Source organism: Cheilinus undulatus, linkage group 8 (assembly GCF_018320785.1).
Source record: "Cheilinus undulatus linkage group 8, ASM1832078v1, whole genome shotgun sequence".
In the NCBI taxonomy this organism is placed as follows: Eukaryota; Metazoa; Chordata; class Actinopteri; order Labriformes; family Labridae; genus Cheilinus; species Cheilinus undulatus.
Window position 1 is genome coordinate 10978508 of NC_054872.1, and position 21734 is coordinate 11000241.

Here is a 21734-nt window from a genome sequence, read left to right on the forward strand (position 1 = left end):
CAGTACAGAAGGATTTAAAATATCACTACATCAAAATATTACAGATTTGGACAACCTTAGTTACTGGCATGTGTTGGTAACACTGATTTGCTGTAATTTACAAAATCTTGATATCAAAAAAGAAAAGGTTGAAATCATCATGTGAAAAATATGGAAATGAAAACCATTTGCATCATAGTGCAAGTTTCAGTGTGGCTGAGCATATGTTTATGTGCAAGTAATGGATGTTGCAAGGGATGCACAACATTATAGGAACGATACCAGTGTCAGCAGATTTGTAAATTTCTGCTGTACTTAATAGCTGATACATCAATTGTAAAATGTCACCAATACAAATCAAGTATAGGTGGTCACCTAAGGCAAGGGTTCTCAAACGTCATGTGCAGACTTATATTCTAAGGATTTTTTAAACATCAATTTGATTTCAGCATAACTTTCACCAAATGACCATTATTCTACTTTGCAATTAACTAATTTTATGCATGTATTTTTTTTTAAAAATGGGTCAAGTATACAATTTAAAATCCTTTAAACATTTTCTTTGCTTTTTGGAAGGCATCTGGCGACCCCCTCTCAAAGCTTAACTTCCTCCACCCCAGCCTCCTCCTTTATAGCATAAAGCTTGCTGTACCCTCATATTCAGATTCATGCTACAATGGATTTCTTTCTTTTGAACTAATATTATTGTATTAAATGCATTGTTATAGATGTATCTATCGGTATGGGGGCTTTAGCCATGCACCATGCATCAGGGAGCATCTGTTGAGCAGAGCCATCTCTAAAAAAAAAAAAAAAAAAAAAAAAGTTAAATATATGACAAGACTCTTCCTGACTGAAATGAAGGAAAATAAGCAACTTAGCCTTAGCTCTATCCGCATGAGAGACAGCACAGAGCAACACAGCAGAAGCATGAAAGAAGGAACTGATGCCATTTGCTCCCTGTGTCAGTGGCACTCAGGATTATGTGTTAACTGGCCAGTACTCATGTGACATCTAGCCAATCAGGTTGTGTTGAACAGGACATTTGGTGAGACTGTGGAGAGTAAAAATAAGCTAGAGGGGAAGGAGGAGAAGGTACATTTTGCAGTGGAACCAATTTAGCAGATTTTTAAACTTTATCGATTATTGGCAAAATTACATGTCAACATGGATTATTGGCTAAAATGGCAAATATCAGCCTCAACACCCATTCAGACTGATAATTGGTCAACCCCTAGGTAACAACTGGTTTTCTCCTGCCTTCATGTAATTTTGATACTATGAGTTTGACAGCCTCATGATTTAAGAGCACAACATGCAAAGCAAACTAAATTCCCTGGTTCTATTTGATCTATAATGTTTGGAGCTTTCACAAGGATCTCTTTTAATGATCTTCCTTTCAAACTCTGTTAACATTTCAGTCAGTTTGGTCTAACTGACACAAGACGTACATCTTAATTGGTATTTGTGTATTTCCTGTTGTTGCCTTCAGAGATTTAGCATAAATCTTTCATTCACCAATTTGCTCTGGTAAACCTTGATTATATAATTTTGATTTTGAGCGTAGACAAGTTAGAGGGTTTCTTCAGCTAACTGTGACATCTCTCTACTGTGCAGTGAAATAAAGCTCTTCTAAACCTCATAGTATCAGACCTGAAAGAATACTTTTCCTTCCCTTTTCCTTTTCCTTCCCCAAGATTTCATCAACAAAAAGAGAAGGTCATACTGGTGATAACAATTTCCAGATGTCTTTTTGTCCATGTGTGCTATCTTTTTAATTATCAAGCAATCAAAGAAAGCACAGGAAAGTCATATGACAATACAAATCATACACTTTCTGGTATTTTTTTATTGTGTTTGTGTGAACAGATTCACAGACTGACCTCTTAAATAACTTTGTTTTAAATAACGGCATGACAACCTGCACACTGTACTTTTTTTCTTAATGTTATATTCATGTATTTTAGGGTCCATTTTCAAACTAAAAAATCTGAAGTATCAGTTAATGTGCAACATGACAATAAATAAGAGTGGCTGCTCCATTTAAACTGCAGTACCACATGAAATAGAATAAAAGCATAAATAGGGCAATATCTTAATAAAAAAAATGTTGCTGTATATGTAAAAATGTCAATAAGGCTATTTTTTTTTTAATTCCTAGCAAATGGCAGTGTATTTTTTGTGAGCTGATATGTAGATATACAAGGGAAAAATTTCTTTTAGGGGCTAATGACAGTACCTTAAGGCCTACAGGGAGAAAAGAAATCAAATGACACTGGTAAGCACAAAAAGAGTTTGGTTCATGAGCACTTCACCCATATACTGTAAGCCAGTCAAGAGAGCAGAATGGCAACGAGGTCACTGGCCTGAACCCGCCTGTATCCAAAGTAAGAAAATTCAATTGAACCGTTAACCATCAGAATCACCATTTTAACCTGCACCTTTACTCTCACCTTTCTTCCCCTTAACACAGAAATGGCCTTGCCTTAGCACACATTGAATTCTTAGAGCCACTCCTTGTGCACAACACATTTGTTGAAAAGGTATTCAACCTACAGCAGCAGAAAGCCCACTGCTTGCCGCTACCCAGCGAGTTTTCCTCCTCAAGGCCAAGGACATTAGCAGAAGTGCCCTGGACACAGTCGCTGGAATGTGAACTGTGGGCTTTCTACTCGTGGCCTGGCAATTTGCATTTCATACTCAATCAAATTTCAATCAAAGGAACGGGGGTGAAAGGACATCTTTTCTGTTGAACAGAATTTGGAGGAAAAACTGAAATTAATCGACCACACTCTGAAATACAGGACAATGTCCATTTTAGGTCTGCAGCTGCATAAAAAAAATTCTATTCCTCACAAACTGGGTTTTTTTTAATTCAACATTGCTATACCTGAAAATGTTGAGTAGAAAGAAGAATGAAAACAGCTTTTCAATGCTTGTATTTTGAGGACCAAGAAAAGATGAGGTTCAGCTTATTAAGATGCCATCATTTTGTGGCACTCTGCCCAGTGGTGCTATCTGCATCTGGCTTTCTGTGCTTGCAACATCTGGAAGCCTATATCCATCTCAGATATGAGCCATAAGGAGGCTCCCATATGTTACCATAGACAATGCACTGAAACAAGTGGACATGGGATGAGATAGCAGCCCAGGTCAATAAACTGAATATTTTTTGATTTGGTGTGAGATTAGGATGGTGTAATGATATGTGTTTAAGCAAGTGTGAAAAACTGAGGGAAAGAGAAAGTAATCAAGAGACAGAAAGTGTGTCTAGATTGTTTCTGCTTGTTGCAAAGACACAAACTCAACAGACATCATGCAAGCTGAGTATAAGAGCTATGACTGGCACTGCCGCTAAGAGATAGCAGAGGAATGAGGAAACTAACTGGGTGGAATGGGGATGCCAATGGACACACTCTGCATCTGGGACCGTCACCCAAGGTAAACAATGTTCAGGGAGCCATCTGGTTGAGACTGGGGAGAAGGGGGGGGTTGCAGAGGGCGAGGGGAGGGCAGTGGGTGGAGGGAAGGGTTGCAACGAGCACAAGCATATGGAAAAGCAGATTTTTCCTCTCCCTCCAGCAGTCAGTAAAGGCAAATGTCAGCATGCGCTGCATCCACGCTTGACTGTGCTGCACTCGGCACCACCACCTGGCCCTCCTTGCTCAGCCACCGAGTTTGGGCAGCAGTGACACTGTGGAGCCTTTCCCCAGGGCAGAGGAAATCATCACGGTGCTCAGGATCATCCACATGCACGCGTGTATGCTAACACCTCCTGCACTCCCTGCTCTTTTTCACACAAGAGATACACAAAGAACCATGGGACCTATTTGCTTTTTTTAGAGAGCTGTACAAGAGTACTTGCTGAAGAAAAAACACAACTATATGAAGTCTTTCCAAAAAGTTCAATGAGCTGTAAAGCATGCATGTTTTGACAGTTTGCCAGGCTAAAGCAGAACCAACACCAGACCTCAAGTATGAATTTAGATTAGCAAAAAAAAATAATTACAAACACTGGTTTAGTTTTACAAAAATATTGGCTGTGCTTATACATTTAGTACTTCGGATCAAACATAAAGCAGCTACTATTTAGATAATTTCATTATATAAAACATAGAACCTGTAATGTCCTTTCCTAAGAAAAGCCTGCTTGAATGCTATGGCCAGTGGGCTTCATGCCTCCATGTTCACTTACAGAGTAGCAGAGTGGAGGGCCAAGGCCAGCTCCCTTCATGCAGAGCAGGCAGTCAAGAGGAAGGCTACTAACACCAAATGTCTTATTAATTCGCTAATTTGTTGTGACTGCAGGGCATGAAAAGCCTGTTTCCTTGCCATCTGAGGCCAAGAGAACCCAGTGCCATGTTAGTTATAGACACAAACACACACACACACATTTGCTACCCACTATCTGGCCTACTTTCATGTGCGATGGTGGGAGTAAAGACAGAATCACCCTTGATTACCTCTATGAGAGCACCACCAGGGGACAAGCATCGTACTCACCACTGACTCTGATGAGCAAAACTGACAGTTAGCTAAGGATTACGGTTTCCAAAAATCAACAACCAGAAAAGGGTAACCAGGTGAAAAAAGGTGCAGTAACCATATGACACTATATCTTTTACTTCAGCCTTTGGCCAAGGATTCCAAGAAAAGCCATACTGTCAGTAAAAATAGAATGAAAAAATTTCACAGCATGCAGTAGCCTTCATACCACAACTCTCAATCCATCACACTATAAATAAGATATTCTCTCACTGGTTTAAGGTGTGAAACTTTTAAAGTCCATCCAGCTGTGATTAAAAGTGAAATTAACTCTGGCTAAGTCATGCGTGGTCCCCAAGACATTCAATAAAAATGTTCAGAGTTGATCTTAACCCCCAAAAGGTAATTTTTAACTCCATTCTGAGTTAAAAAGGCATTAGGTGTTGGAGTAGCTGACAGTGGTAATGCATTCAGTGTTAGTCCAACTCAGTAGAGAGTCAGTTGATCCAAGCACTGCACACTGTGTGGAAGGGCAGTTTTTTCCCCATCATGCCCCTTGTGTTTAGATATGTTTTAGATGTATATGTGCTTAGATGTGTTTAGGTCAGTGGTTCCCAAATGGTCAGTTATCAGTGAATCACAACCCAAATTTCTTACATTATGCAATCCTAACCAGGGTTTCTTACAACGGTGAACAAGGGCCACTCTAAAAAAAATATATAAAGATCTGTTATTTTGAAGAAAAAAATAATGATTTTGGATTTTAGAGAATCATAAATGTACAAGACCCAAAGCGTAGAACCTTTTAGATTATATCGAAGAAAATAGCCAATGAAATTGTATCCTACAACCTGACACACCAGATGGATTTGTTTCACTCATCCATCTGGAAAACCTTCGATATACGGCGTTTGGGAAAGGGCAGAGGCTTTGAAAAAAAACTCTAAGGGGATTGGATGGACATTCTGTCTGTCACATCTTTACGGGCCAATCTGAGCAACAAAACACATGACGTTATCGCAGCTACCAAGGAATAAACACCATAAAGAACTGCATAACGTGAATCATGGCAACTGTAGGCATGTCAGTACACAACTTTTGTCGTTTTTGAAAAGAAAACAACGCACTGCTGTTCCTCGTTCTTCTTTTAACAAAGAAATGTCGCCAAGTTCTGATAAAAGTGCCACTTTAGCAGCATCCATGCTAATGTCTTGATGGAATTACGGCTTAAGAATATCTCAAAAATAACTCATTAAATTTGAAATTTTCAAGTTTATATAGTCTAAAGTAGATCTTTTTTTTGTTGTTGTTTTTTTGTCATTTTTCTGAGTGCCCCTTATGTGCTGTCATAGTTTCTATTGAAAAAAAGCACAAGATTGGAGTTGAGATGGAATAAAGATTTGATTTAAAGTGCATCATAGACTTTTTGATACAAATTTTCTCCCTTACACCCATTCGCGACCCACTGAAGGCGGCTTCGCAACCCACTCTTGGGTCAGAGCCACCAGTTGAGAACCAACGGTCCAGATGTTGCATACTGTATAATGATCACTGGGGTCGCTGGGCTTTGCTCGTGTGTCTGGTGGATTGTTGTTGTTTTTTTATGTTTGACACTCTTGCACTATGGGTGAAGTTTTCCACTGAGTTAGCCCACATGTGGCAGGGGATGGACTGCAGGAAAGAGTGATGATGGAGCCTTATCAAGGGATATTTACTAACGCTTTAGTTGTCTCTTTGCTCCATCCTTACAAGATTATACCTGCATTTACCACAGGTGTCCAATATAAAATAGGATTCTCTAGTAATTATAAAAATACAATATGTAAATAATCAAAATTGTAATACTTCCAAATTTACACCCACGGTGAAAGGAAATCTTTCATTTCACTGAAAACGATGCACTGAGAGAGTAATTCTCTAACACCCTGTGGTGTGGACTCATATAAACACTGACAAAAGTGTCAGGATGAACTCTGACAATGTCAATTTGACTGCAGGGTTTGCTCTGTAGTGCTGCGCAATTTGATAATAATGTGCAATTGTGATTATACAACAGTGCAATTTGCAGTACGCATAACAAAACGTACAACTATCAAGTGGCATTAAGATACAAAAACCTGAAGTTTTTATGGTACTGTTTTCAAAATAGTGTAATGTTTTCAAAAAGACAAACGTTTTTTTCTTTTTTGAAAATAAAAAAAGGACAACAGTAGCACTCTATTACACTCAAAGGCCTTTTTGCAGGTATTTTTTTTTAAACCTCTCCAGCAGGGGAGACCAGGGTTGGTTGTCACACTCATATCACCACCAGAGGGCGCTGTCATCAAAATTTGGCATGAACATTTCAAGAATTGGTGTCAGAGCTCACCTACATAGACTTCTCTGGAGTAGCACAGCTGAACTTGAGGTAAGAGGACTTTTTGTGTTTCCTCCAAAATTGTAAATATTCAGCTCCTCAGTATTTTCCTTCTAGGCTTTACACAATGGGTTTACAAAACAACTGCTACCCTTAGAAAGTGTGAAGGGAAAATTATAGTTTAGATTGTTGTTAGCGAGCTAACTCGTTGTTAGACGGTTGTTAGGCTTGTTGTCAGCAAGAAATTCCAGTTGGGGTTGGTTGTCACTTTCTGTTTGGGGTTGGTTGTCACAGCCGTTCAGGGGAGGTACAGGAGAAGGGTTGTATGTTTAACCAGTGGGCACACAAGCTCTGCTTAGTTGGAGTGCACAGATCCTACATTTGCCAACAATGTAATTCAGATAGTGAATGCGTTTAGCCTTGTGTAGTAGGTTATTATTGTTTGACCTATTTGTTTTTTTCTTAATGTTGATATGGGCAGGCCAAAAGATGCTCCTGTTTGTGTTCCTTGCTCATTTTGTGTTAAGATGTGAGTTTCAAATTTAGTTCTGCCTTCTTTTAAGATTTTTTTCCCATTAAAACAACATTGTGACAAACAACCCCATAGTGTGTGACAACCATCCCCGAGATGGGGTTGGTTGTCACAATGTGTCTTCAAAGTAACACTTTCAGCTTCAGTTTAATGTAGGAATGACTGCTGATGATTATTTTGATGGTGAGCAATTAACACTAGAGCAAAGAGTGTGACAACCAACACCGTTCTCCCTAGTACTGCATACAAAAATGATCGCAGCCTTTTTACAGTTAAGTAATTGCACAGGCGGACATTGCAATTGCAACTGTGATCAAATTAATCCTGCAGGAAAAAGATCAGAAAGCTACCACAGGTAAAGTGACACAAATAGGCATATAAATAAATCAATACACCTTTTTCTTAATCAGCTGGGTATCTACCTTTCATGAGATGCTGCAAATCTTTGTGTAGGAAAGTTTTTGTAGGATACAGATGTAAATGAAAAAAGATATGAACTAAAAATCACATCTTGATATTTTTAGCTGGAAAGTGATGTATCATATTCATTTTGATTTTTTTTTTAAATAATTCATAAAAACATATTCGGCCCTGTGAACCTCTGTGACCTTTTCTTAAAAACCAGCTGTACTCTGTCGATGCTCATTTGAAAAAGAAAAAAAAAACAAATACAAAAATATGCTCCTCAAATAAAATAAAATAAAAAATAATAAAATGATAAATGAAGACTTAACAATTCAGATAGATTATCTTGTAGTTTATAAGCATATATTGTTACTGGTTTTTACAGTAAACAGTCTTTTGACTGATCAGTAGGCTTGGCCTGACCAGCCAAAATAGATGTGTCTACCTGTGTGAGAGAGATTTATCACGTAACCAGTTGTACAAGGTTGTCACTATTTGTATGAATTTATGGTATTTCAACTGTGTTTAAGGAATTAAGGAAACATAAAGAAAAAATGTTTCATATTCAAGAGCACAAGAAATCAAATATTTGCTCCATGACTTCAAAGATCTCTCTTGAAGGATTTTCGCAACACTATATGAAAAGAGTTATATAATATTTCATCAAAAATTCTTTAAGCAGGTCTGATCTTAACTAAAAAATGCTCCATTCTTGTCCTTTGAAACCTACAAGAAGAACATTAATGAAAACTTCAGCAAAGAAATTTAGAACAGTCTTATCATATATACCTGCTTGCCCCTGATCAAGCATGTATATATGTAGCTCAGAAAAAGCCTTTTGTTTCAGTGTGTGAACCCAAACCAACACAAACTCATGAATCCATAGGTAATATTTGAGGTTTTACCAAACTATGTCTAATGAACAAAAAAACACGAATTGTTAAAAATGTAAAATAAACCAATATCAACCTCAAATTATTTTTTAAATTGAACAATAAAAACAAAAGCACTCTACTTGGTACAAAAAAGTACTTTTTATGGCAATTATTGATGACTATCGCTGCCATAAAAAGACAGAATTGACAGATTGTAATGAGAAACAAGCTATTCAAAATCAACATTTTAATTTGTCCCACAAAGACACTCCAGCTGTGTTACAAGCTGGAGTCTTCCTCCCTGAGGTCAATTCGCTTTTTACTGGGACTCTGGTACTTGAGCTGAAGGCCTTGATGGTGAGAGAGCACAGTTAATCGACTTTCTTTCTACCCTGAGCTGTTGTTGTACAAAATTATTATAGAATCTGAAAAAGAAAACCTTGCTGGGGCCCTTTTGTGCTTGGGGTATACAGGAGAAACAGTACAACAGCAGCTTTTACTGAAAACATGGCCTTCATACTGAAATGCAATTTCACAAGCTCCTCAACAGACAACAACCACCTATTTAGCAGCAACAATGGCTGCCTGCTTCTATACCCATTTGGCTGACCGGTGTGGAACAATTGGGTAGCAGGAAAGGTGACAGGTAATTTAAAGAGGCAAAGGGGAAAGCTGCAAGTAGCAACTGTTTGGTTCAGCAGAATATCTCCCGCCAACATGGACCCCTTAGTGGCACCATGTCCACCAAAGGGCAGCTCCTCTCTTAAACCAATACAAATCACTTCATTTTTATCCTTAATCTCTTTTGCCTACTTAACTCTCATAGGACTGCGATATAACTGTGAATATGCAAACTGGATGATTAAAATAGACAAATCAAACAATAAATACCAATGACAAAATATAAAAGACTGAGACTACTTGGAGAAACGTACACGAGTCATCCAACTGTACAGTGAATCTAATTTCTAACCACGTTTGTTCACTCCCTGTACTCTGTGAGGTGCTGTTTGTACCTAATACAATGTGTGCCTGGATGAAGCAGAGTATAACAAAGTATATATGTTCGCTAAAAACACATTTTAAAGAAAGAATCTGAAAAATCCTCAGGTATGTAATGTACTTGGCAAATAAAAGTTATTCAGATTCTGTTTCAGGGAGAGCTTGTGCTCTCTGTTGCAGAGAATCCATTGTGTTATGATAATACAACAAATTTTATTACTGAAACTTAACGTCATTTGTAACAGCCAACAAAGAAATACTATAGAGTGCAGAGACTATTTACTCTTGTCAATCATTTTCCATATTTTGTGTGCATGTGTGTCTTTGAGTATGTTTGTCCACTGAGAGTTAGTGAGCTCCAGCTGTTAGGATCCAGTCGCTCTGACTTGTTGAGGACCCTGGCTCCCACTAGTGCAGCACACAGGCCCAGAGGTGGTGAGACATAGAGCAGCTTGACAGAGGAAAGCAAGGGACAGAAACAGATAGCAATGCAGAGACAAAGAATGACAGAGCAATGGCTGAACCCCACGCAGCTGCTCTTGTTCTTTAGGGAACCCAGCCGGGAAGCATCGCTCAAGCGCCTAATTCCTCTAATGTGTGCAGTCATGCGATGTGCAGGGTGGGGGCGAGGGTGGGGGGAATGCTGCAGCATCAATCCTGCAACTCTGAAGCCGTGGCTTAGAGACTGATAGGGGACCAGTCCTATTTGGCCTGGGCAACCGGCTTTTGGCCACTGGCAACTGGGCCAAGTTGAGGCAGCCGGTGAGACTGAAAGTGATGATACCCACCACCATGATGAGCTACAGTCCGGTTAGAGGCCTCTTAGCATGCCATCACGCAACGGTGAGGTGCACAGAAGCAGGAACAGAAGGTGTATAAGCGTGTAAGTACAAAAAGGGGGCTGGGTGTTAATATCTGTACGGGTCAGTGACTTGTTAAGGGGGTCAGGTGGTCTGGGTGAAGGTGACAGGACAGACGAATGAATGCGTCAACAATAAAATATTGGCTTTGAGTTACTCCAACAAAAACTGTGTATTACGTGTATTCATTTTTGATCTGATACAATATTCATATCATTTTTTATTGCAGCTACACTGTTTTTGGCATCAATAATGTTTTTCTGTTATGTTCATGACCCTTAGGTTAGGTTAGTAAAGCAATCTCACTAAGCTTAAAAAAAATAATAGCAAAATTCTTTGCTTAAGACATACATACATGGAGGCACACATTTTCTCTCCAATATCCATCAAAAAGGCTCTCTACACTTGGGATAGTACTTTAAAATGAGATGATCTTTTCCACCAGGGGGAGCAGGTGTACTGCAGTCAATACCTGATAGGTAGCAGGACAGTGGCAGATTTGGGTCTATTTGAACAGGTAAGTCAATTCATTTGTATTACAGGCATTTTGTACAGCAATTATGCATCTGGTTACAGTTCATTTTGGTATACAGCCATGCTTTATTGTCTTGTTAGCCTCTTACAGGCTTAGAGCAGACACGGCAAAACAGAGCACATTTCCATGTCTGAAGCTGACCAGAGCTGATTTTCTTAAACAGAAATATTAACTATGAATGCCTGGCTATCATTACAAGTTGCTTTTGTCCATGTCTAACATTTTCTACTTACGGCAGGATTGTTAAAGTCTCTAACTGAACTTTTCCAACCTTGCTTGAATTGCTGAAGAAAGTGTGTGTGTGTGTGTGTGTGTGTGTGTGTGTCTCATTTAAGCTTTTCATTAACATCAGAACCGTGCCAAATCTCCTGAGACTTTCCAAAAAACCCTTACCTGACATAGCCTTGACAGCGTGCTTTTGTAAAAAGTCCAGAGTCTGAGCCAAAGCCTTCTTGTTGCAGTGAATGGAAAGCTCCTCATTACATTCAAAACACCTGTCACAATAAAAAGGGTCATTTATATACACACAGAACTGCTCGAATTTCTGAGAATTTCACAAATCTCAAGAAACTTAGGTTGAAATTAACCGCTTTTCAGAAAACAGAATTACTTAGCTTGAGTGGGAAACATTTTATAACCACAATCAAATACAATAATGGGGTTAAAAGAAAACATTTGGCACTCATCTCTTAGAAAAGACACACAAACATGCACACAGAGTCGTTGGGTTTCTCACCAGGCTTTCCATGTGCTTAAGCTGATGGTGATGCAGTGACACTCTTGATGAAAAGCTTGGTGGTGCTTGACAGCGTGCTGAATCCCTGACTGGTTACAACCCTGCAAAATGGTTTATTTTATTTAATGAATTTGAAAAGTTAAGACTTTTTAAAGAAGATATAAAACTCACATTCAGGCCTGCAGCAAAAAACTCAATGTTTAAAGACCATGGCACATTCTTCTTCAAAAAACTCACATGGAACAGCTGTGTGGAACAGCTACTGTGGCTCGAAAATGTCTACAAAGCTTTGCTAAATTCGGCACGTTTGTGAAAAATAATGCTGAGATACATTATTTTATAACATTTTCCACCTTTAAAACATTCTATAAAAAATTAGTTCAGATAGAAAACAACCACAATCTTTTAGGAGAAATTAATTTTAAAAAAGTAGTTATGTGCATGTTTTGTACCATTAATAAGATGAAAATGTTACAACTAAGAAAATAAATGTCAGTAGTATTTCCTATTGTAGTATGCAAATTAGGCTTTCTTGGAGTATTTTGAGATTAGCATATGAGAAAAAAAAACTTTTCACAATTCTCTCCAACTTAATAGAGAGCTGAAGAAAATCAGCCCCACAGCATAATGCTGCTCCCACCTTGCTTCACTGCGGACATGGTGGTATTTAATGATAACAGTGTTGTTCTTATGTCAGTAATACCTTTAGGAATGCTGGTCAAAAAGTTTCACACTGGCCTCATCAGACCAAAACGTATATTTCCACACACATATTTGGGAGACTTCACACATATTCCAGAAAAATTTCTCTGGGCGAAGTCATGATCAGAAAAGGTTATCAGTGGTTATATGTCTTCTATATGAAGAGTATTAAAAAAAACATCATGCCCACAGCAAAGCATGGTGGAGGCTGTGTCATGCTTTTGCTTTCGGCCTTTTGTTCTTCAGCTGGAACTGGGGTTTTAGTTAAGTTGTAGGGAATTATAGATAGTTTCAAATACCAGTATTTTTTTGGATGAAACCTTCAGGTAGATCATAAAAAACTTAAGATGACAAGGAATTTCCCATTTCAGCACGAGAACAACCAAAAGCATACATCAAATCCACAAAAGAATGTCTAAACCAGAAGAAGATAAAAGTTTTGGGATGGCCCAACCAGACACCAGACCTGAATCCTGCTAAAAATCTGTAGGGTGACCTCAAGATGGCTGTGCACAGGAAATGCCCTGAAATACGCCAGATTTTGAGTAAATTTTCACAGAATATTTGGCACATTTTACCTTGTCTAGAATGGTTATGCTGACAGACTTCGACCCAAAAAGTTATGAATGCTGTAGTAAAATCAAACATGTTTTAATTAATTATTTGGCCAGAGTGTGCACATGTATGTAACCAGGTTTTTTTTCTATTCTTTATTTATCATCCCGTAAAGATTTTGGTTGTTTTTCTATGTAATTGTACATGATACATTAAAGGGAGATAAAAAAAAACATGAAAGAATGTATCTTGGTATTATTCTACATCACAAAAATTTGGAATTTCAATAGGGATGTATGGACTTTATAGAGCAACTGAAAAAATGCCTTTATGCCTTTTTTTGTATCTATACAGTAAGTATAAAGTATCACTTTAAAATGAACTAACTGATAACATTAAAAAATAGCATTATCATACTTAATCCTCACAATGTTAAGTCTTTGTCTCACACACAAAGATGCACAGGTATGCATAGACATAAACACAAACAGAACACATCAGTCAAAACAACACATTAAAGTCACATCAGCTGGGTCATTTTGTTTAAAAAATATGCCTAAAGAATTAACTATGAAAGAAAATCTTGAATTAATTCCAAAATCAAATAAATGAAACAAGAAGGCACTCAATCATTAGTGTCTTTGCAATGTCTAATGTAATAATTAACATAATAATAACAATAAATGCATCTTGTTTACTACATGATCTGTATCTCTATCCTATATTTGCCCTGTTTAAATCTTTACGTATAAAGAAGAATATTACCTGAAAACCACACTTCAAGCACACTAGGATGTCATTAGATCCTGCTGGCTCTCCATCTATCATGGTCCTCTCCTTTAGGCAGTCAGAGCACATGAGCCACATGTTGGACAAAACTGATTTCTTCACCGAATTCAGGTCCACTGCCTTACTCACATGCTGGCAAGTCAACCCTATTGAAAAAAATACAACACAGAGATATCAGAAATGCACCTTCCCATTACTTGTAGGCAAAAATCTTTGTCTTTGTCTTTTTGAAGGGATGAACAAGGTACACAGCACCAACTGTAAATCCATACAAGGTGGGTGGGATATCCCAACACACAAGTCATTAATGCGCTGAATATTATATGAATGTCAGGAGACTTCATTTACACACAGTTTGTTTTATACCCCATCAAGAACAAAAAAAATGGGATTTAAAACCGATCACTTTCAATGTCTGCATTTCTTTTGTAAATCATGTAATGTATTGTTAATAAAAGCATTTCTTCAATCAGTTTTGCTTCAGTAACTTACCACTGACTTCATCTGATGACTCCTCATCTCGAGGTTTCCTCGGTTTATTTGTCCGCTTAGTCATATCGGCGGCTTTCAAGGAGAAGGGGTCCTTTAGCCGCATCTGGAGCTCTTGATGAGAAGACAGAGGCCAAAAATGGTTTTATTACACAAAATTTAACAACACTCATCAAAACAGTGTTTTGGCATACATTTCAAATTGTGCACACACTAAATGTTAAGGATGTACAGAATCATCAGAAGAACATGATTATCAATCAATATAAGCTCTGTTTATAAACATACAACCAATTATGTGGAATGAACAGATTTCAGGTATCAGAGGTTATCTGTTATAACCTGCTGGCATCTGGTATATCTATCTGTTGAATTAAAAATACATTTCTGTTACAAGCAGCAAAAGCAGTGACCTGCTGATCTGATTACATGGTCAATGTGACAGAAATGTGGACATACTAGGAATGCTACAACAGAAATATGGAAAAAAAAAAAACCTATCAGGACGGGCACGGGTATCGGTTAAATTATTATTTTTAACACAGGTATTGACTCTTATTTTTACAATTGGTGTATCTCCATTAAATGTACTGTTATTTAATTTCCTTTAAATAACCTCTTTATCCTGCACAGAATATATAATAATAAAATTCATGAGAGGCATTTAATCAATAAATCTCATCCTCACATTCACACAGTACATAAACAGTACATAGCCATCCATAATGATATATAAATTAATATTCATCCCTACACATTTGAATAATCTTTCCTTTCAAGCACATATGGACTTGATACAACTCATTTTGAGTGCGATGTTAGTGAATAACTACTACTCTATAGAGGCTATGTAGGATTATATATCTTCTCACATGGCTATTTCATATTTAATTAATTCCATTTTTCATATGTTTTTAGTTCTGAATTGTTTAATGTCTCAGATTTAAGTTGCATTTTTGTTCCTACAACTTGCTGGACCTCTGTACATATTCTTACGGGGATGCACAATATTGAATTTTATGCTGATATTTATACACTGGTTTCAGCCGATACTAATATCAATACAAATAAACAGATTAGGTCTAAAACTCCACCCCTTAAACACGTTAAAGTAAAATGATGGACAAAGAAACAAACTTAAGTCCTAAAAAAGCTCATAAAAGCTTGAGGAATTAGGATAAATGACTAAACATGAATGAACTAAGCCCACAATTACAAATTGGTCTACATATTTGCAGATTAGTGCACGCATTTGTGGATCTTTGTACAAATTTGCAAAACTTAGCACACATTTACAAATCTTTACATGGATGTGCAGATCTGTACACACATTTGTGGATTTGTGCACAGATCTTTGTACGCATTTGCCAATACTCTTGCAACAATGATAGCTCCACAGATCTGCTGGTCAGGCCTTAAAATCCACAAACTTATTCATACACATATCCATGTTTACAGCAGATACATTGGATGTAAATATTGTCAGACATGGCCATATCTGCAGATATCAATATCATACCAATAACATTGTGTAAAATATTGTTCCAAAATGGAACCTATGATGAAGGATTTTTAAAGGCAGTTGTAGTGGTTTTTTAGATTACAGAAAAAACAACCTGAACATACCAAAGCTTGCAATAACAGCCTTTAAGTGATATTAACAAGAACTGATTAACATTTAGTTATACTACTACACCATCAGTTTTCTCATTGGGACCTGCTCAGATGAATTCATACCAAGTAAATCACTTCTTATACCTGGCCAAACATGACAATACTGGTCGTAGATTTGAGGTAATACTTTACTGCATTGGGTTTTGTTCATTAAATATTTTGTACTTCATGGTTTACCAGTACACAACTACACTAAAGGCATCCCTGCAGTTGAAAGTTACTGTCTGTGGTCCAGTCCATGCTCTAGTTAGATAAGCAGTTTGAGTCCTTAGCCAACGTTCAATCATACACTGACATCTGACAACATATGTAACTGAAAATCAATTTCATGGTTTGACGGATGTTGATAGGGAAGTTGTTACGACGTTTAAAAAAATGTTTTCACCACGAACACTGTTTATAAGCCTCAGTTAGCTTCGACAGCACATAAATGTTAGCCCAAAAGGTATCTACGTCACTAATCGAAATAACCATAAAACAAAACAACGCTTTTAACAGTTCAATATGAAATAAGAGCATAACTTACCTCTTTATTAAAGCTCCTATATCGACTATGTTAGCTAACCTGAGGCCAACAGTCAGATGATAACTCTTCCTGGCTAGCAAATAGGCTAGCTACGTTAGCCTGTCAGAATAAACATGTAAAATAACAGCAGTGATATTCAACTACGCAAGTAGACATTAAGGCATTTCAACGCAAACCTAAACGCTCATATGTCAACAAAACAGTACTTTAAAAAAGTATCTCTGTTTCGCCTTGACTTTCTAAATGTTGTCAGGGTCTCAGTAGCATCAGCTAGCACAACTCGTCAACATGTGACGCACTACGGCAACACAAATTGGCCTGGTGCTGCATTCGGGTACCATAGAAAATCTAACAAACGGACAGAGCTTCAAATTTCTGAGGCGTTAGATGACAGTTTCTGATGTAGGATACATATGGGGATCATGGGTGATCAATTAACTTTTCCTAAAAATGACTTTATGTTGGTGGTAAATAGTTTTTGGAACATTTAAGAGAGTTTGGCAAGAAATCAGAGGATAGTATTTTAGTCCTTCATGCCACCCGTACATCTGCGCAAGCGCATGTCGTTGTTGGTGCTGTGAGCGTGAACAGTGTGACTTTAATTGTTGTGTCACGCTGTATTGGTGCGTAATTACAGGTTTATGTCGACGAAGTGCCGACTCAAGGTGTAACTTATCAAAAATGGCTCTGAGACGGTGTTGGAGGTTTGCAGGGGTTGTCCCGCGGCTGGTATGGAAGAGTACCGTCCTTCCTGGGGCTTCCGTCCCGAGAGGACGAAGCTTTGTGTCCAGCACTGTCAACACTCCACCCGGTTGCAAGAGTGAGTTTCGTAATGAAACGTAGTAACGTTAATTACATGACAGCTTATCAGGGCCTGGCTCCATGGCGTATCAGTCATTACCACTTTTTAAATTGTTCGTATTGTTTTTGTTTCGCTTCCAGCTACAGAGTTATTGGTCCGCAGGTTCAGCTCGGGGACACCAACCACGGATGTCAGCTATGAGGAGCTGAAGCAGCGGCTAGCTGGCCGGAAATCTGTAGTTATCGATGTGAGGGAGCCCTGGGAGCTCAGAGAGTACGGCTTCATCCCCGGGTCAATTAACGTGCCCTGTGAGTGTTTCTCTACCCGATATAGACTGGAAATCCCTGATTGGTTTGCAGGGATTTAACGGCATACCCATTTATTACAACAGCCCTCTTGACAACACTATCTTACCCAAGTAAAAGTACACTTTGGTTGAAATTTGCTTAAGTATAAGTAAAAGTACTACTCAAGTACAAGCTGATACAAAGTTTACTCAAAGTACTGGGTGAGATACTCCTGATACCCTGATACTCCTGATCTGAATATGAATCACCAATTAGATATAAGGTGGGACCAGGGCTCGAAATTAACTAATTACATTTACTCAGATTAATGCAATTCAGTACTGTTTTGGGGTACTTGTACTTTTAATTTACTTTTACATGTTGATATTTTTTTAACTTCTACTTAAGTACGTTTAAACCAGAGTAACTGTACTTTTACCGGAGTACAATTCTCTTACACTTTTTCCACTCCTGTTGACTACAAAGGAGCATAGAGGGAATGATTCCACATCACATCCCAAAACAGCTGTCGGATACAGCAAAAACTGGAGTGTTGATATCTCAGGGTTGAACATTTTGAAGTTGAATTTAACTCACATAGTGTAATTTAAACTCCTTTCTGAGTATTGTGGTCTTCAGTGTTGAAGTTATTTGATAATGTTGATTAACCAGCGTCTGTTCAACTCTGTAGAGTCATAGATCTAAGCTTCACCCACTGCCATTTCAAATCTGAGGGGGTTGTGTGGGTAAAAGTGCTCTTGGACAGACTGTTTAGATGTGTTTAGTTGTTGCAGAGATGTTTCCTGTTGTTCAGTGATCCCTGCTGGGGTTCTTTTGCTGATGTTTCTGGTGGGTTGTTGTTTTTGATATGAGACACTTTTGCACCATGAGTGAAGTTATCGACTGGGTTAGCGTTAGTGCCAGAGGAGACCCACCTTTCCACAGACTTTCAAGACTACCTTCAGTTCTGTCATAATGTAAAACATTTAACAGTGAGGACCAACATAACCACTTTTAAAGTGTTAAATTTAACTCTATATGAGTTTCATTAACATCAATTTTGCTGTGTATTTTACTTTATCATAGAGGCGTGGTTTGGTTTGAGATCTATTCTCTTTTTCTTGTTGTTCTTGCTACAAAGGAAAGACCATATTTTACTGCACAACTCCTCAGTAGTACTCCTCAGTACTTAGTAAACTTTCAATTAAATACTTCTACTCAAGTAACTTTTAGTCAAAGTAACTGTACTTTTATTTGAGTACAATAATTGTGTACTGTTTCCACCTCTGGGTGTGGCTTAACCTAAATGCAACAGCTGTTTAGGGATGAAATTTGGAACCATTTCTCTAGCAATGTGCCACTTACCGCCATGTGTTGTCTAAGCCAAACTCCTGGCCAGTTTCATATCGATGGCAGAAAGCTTGGACCTCCTCATGATGGCTGTAGTGCTCAGTTTCTTACTCAGTATCTGGTCTTTGTTAAAATGTAGTGATGTACAATACTTCCACCAAAATGTCCATAAGTAAAAGTATTTTGAAAATTAAATTTTGATTAAATGAAATTATTTACTACCCCCCCCCCCCCCCCCCCCCGCTCGACACTTCTGTGTAACTTTTAAGTCTCTGTTGTCTATGTATGATGAGCAAATTATCACTGATACAGGGAAAAACCTCTAAAACCTATGTGTGTTTTAACTACAAAATTGCTTGCTCTACGGCCAAAACTTAAAAATCTTGGTGCGCAGATGGCCTAGTGGTTAGGTTGCGTCCTATTTACATGGGCAGCCCGGGTTCAGGCCCAGCTTGTGGCTACTTTCCCATTCTCTCATCCTTGTTTACAAATCTATCCGTTGCTCTCCTCGCTCATAATAAAGGCAAGAAAATCCCAAAAATAAATCTTAAAAAAAAATTTAAAAAGATCTTGAATTAATTATTGTAGATGACATCTGCATACAACTGGGTTAATTGTAAAATAGTCCATGCCTCCTAACTGTTAAAACATTCATCTGATAATCAAAAGAAGTTCAACCAGAAGGACTTTGAAATATTTTAGTACTGCTGGCAACTGACTTTTATGTATTTCTTTGACTCTGCAGTGGGACAGGTGAATACTGCACTCCAGCTGGTTCCAGAGGAGTTCAAGGAAAAGTACGGCGGTGAAATGCCCCAGCAGACAGATAGCGTTGTATTCACGTGTCTGGCAGGGGTCAGAAGCAAGAAAGCACTCGACGCAGCCACTTCCCTCGGATACAATGCGTGAGACATGTTTCCTAGCCATATATCTGTCAAAATAATTACTTTTCATTCTGTTGTTAAGTCTGTGAATTAGTCAGCTGTTGTAATCATGTATTTCCAACTAGGATTTTTGTTGCCAGTGAATACTAAAGAAAATAAAGCCAGAGAGACTAACATTAAAGTTATTAAATGCTGCTCATTATTGTGTGTTAGCACTTGTGAAGCCAAGCTCAAATGCATTGTAATGTTTCTCTGTGAATGCAACAGCTCATTTATTTCCTCTCTTCTTCTTTTATTTCAGTGCTCAGCATTACCCTGGTGGATGGCAGGACTGGGTGAAAAATGAACAACATAAATGAGGCAGGGAATGGAATATAAAAAAAAGATTATGAAGAGCATTTTATCAAAGAAATTCTCCTGAAATCAGAGTGCAAAGTGAGGCTACAAACAAGGAGTCTTGTAAATGGTTTTCAAAAAGTTAATTTAGTTTTCTGCAGCAGTGATTTAAAGTTATTTTTCTTAAACTGTGAATCCCAAAGACTGAAATCAGAGGGCTCAGCACTCCACAACATTTATGTCCTCTGATAAAATGAACTACTGATTAACCCTTTACAACTTCTAATAAGTAGCCAGTGACTATTTTAAACCTCACTACAAATTAAAAAAAAAACAGAAATCAAGTGCTTATGTTCATCTAGACTGTCTATGCAAATGAAGACTTGCGTGTGTGTGACTGTGAGTTAATTGAAGTCTTCCGTTGCACATCATAATAAACTCACCATTTCAAGTTGATGTACTGTAAATATTTATTAATAATGTCTTGTTACACATATCTGAGACTGTTAGTTGCTGCCAACATAATTCATTAAAATATGGTTTTCATTAACAGTGATATTTGCTTTGTGCTTTGTATATCTTTATTCCTCCTTGTACAACTTAAAGTGTCTGACAGGTCCATCTTTTTGCATGATTTGTGATACTAATAGGCATGGAGTGGCTTCCTGAAGTGACAGTCACAGGGACTAGGATGATCTATGGCACTGGAGGGCCATGTCTAATATCCCCCATGTTCCAGTATGAATTTGCCACCAACCCTCCAGGGAACATTAACAGGTTCCTTCATCATCCAAGATAATGAATATGTTTGTTTTGAAGTCAGAGGAATGCATTTACATCATGTTCATCATGGCCATGGACCTTGTTCACCATTCACTCCCCCTTTTACAGCTTCAGCTTAAAGTCCAAACAGCACATTTTCTCCTGAATAGTTTCATCAAGATTTAGAAATTATACAAGATGCCTTGAAAAACACTGTAGCAATATCATGTTTGATCCCTGAGTGACTTTCCAGTTGCATTAGTAAAAAATCTAACCTATGATAAAGCTATTTCTGCTTAAAAGATTACTTAAAAAATACTTTAAGTATAAAGAGAGGTTCTTGAGTTTTATTTTTATTGCAACCTATGGTTACACTTATATATAGGCACATCTTACAATATTAGATTACCATAATTTAATTCAAAAGTGAAACTTATTGAAGACCCTGTAAAGTAAAAATAAATCTGTATTTAGGTTTGTCGTATGATAGATCACTGTGTTATGAACCCCCAGGTCAAATTTCAGTCAAATAAAGCATCTCCAAGTTCGTAAAATTAAGCTTCAGATCATGAAAAATGAGGCAGTAAAATCTGCTCCAGGATGGTGTGGGCGTGTCTGTTAAATGAGCTGAAGCCACGCCCACTCAGGAGGAATATGATCCTCTCAGGTTTTAGAAATGTTACATTCTGAATGGAGGAAAGCACTCAGGCCATTAGCCTGTCTCTTGACCTTTTGTTGACCTTAGAAGAAGAGACAAAGTCTGTTCAAATCTCTGCTATGATGCTTAAAATGATCCATAGACCACTGTGGCTC

General features: G+C 37.9%; 2 protein-coding genes across 2 annotated transcripts in view; one reads left to right on the top strand and one right to left on the bottom strand.

Moving 5' to 3' along the window:
- usp45 (ubiquitin specific peptidase 45) overlaps positions 1-16793 on the bottom strand; it is a 53221-nt gene extending 36428 nt beyond the window's left edge. The window contains exons 1-5 of the mRNA XM_041793947.1: positions 16501-16793; positions 14304-14414; positions 13788-13957; positions 11766-11866; positions 11423-11523 (exon numbers count right to left, since the gene is read on the bottom strand). Coding sequence (XP_041649881.1) covers positions 11423-11523; positions 11766-11866; positions 13788-13957; positions 14304-14406 — 475 coding nt within the window. The 5' untranslated portion in view covers positions 14407-14414; positions 16501-16793. The remainder of the gene's footprint in view (positions 1-11422; positions 11524-11765; positions 11867-13787; positions 13958-14303; positions 14415-16500) is intronic.
- Positions 16794-17052: 259 nt separating this feature from the next.
- Positions 17053-20709, top strand: tstd3 (thiosulfate sulfurtransferase like domain containing 3). Its single transcript, XM_041793873.1, has 4 exons — positions 17053-17320; positions 17443-17610; positions 19685-19844; positions 20125-20709. The coding sequence occupies exons 1-4, from the start codon at positions 17182-17184 to the stop codon at positions 20180-20182; spliced, it is 525 nt and encodes a 174-aa protein (XP_041649807.1). The 5' UTR covers positions 17053-17181; the 3' UTR covers positions 20183-20709.
- Positions 20710-21734: the final 1025 nt, after the last annotated feature.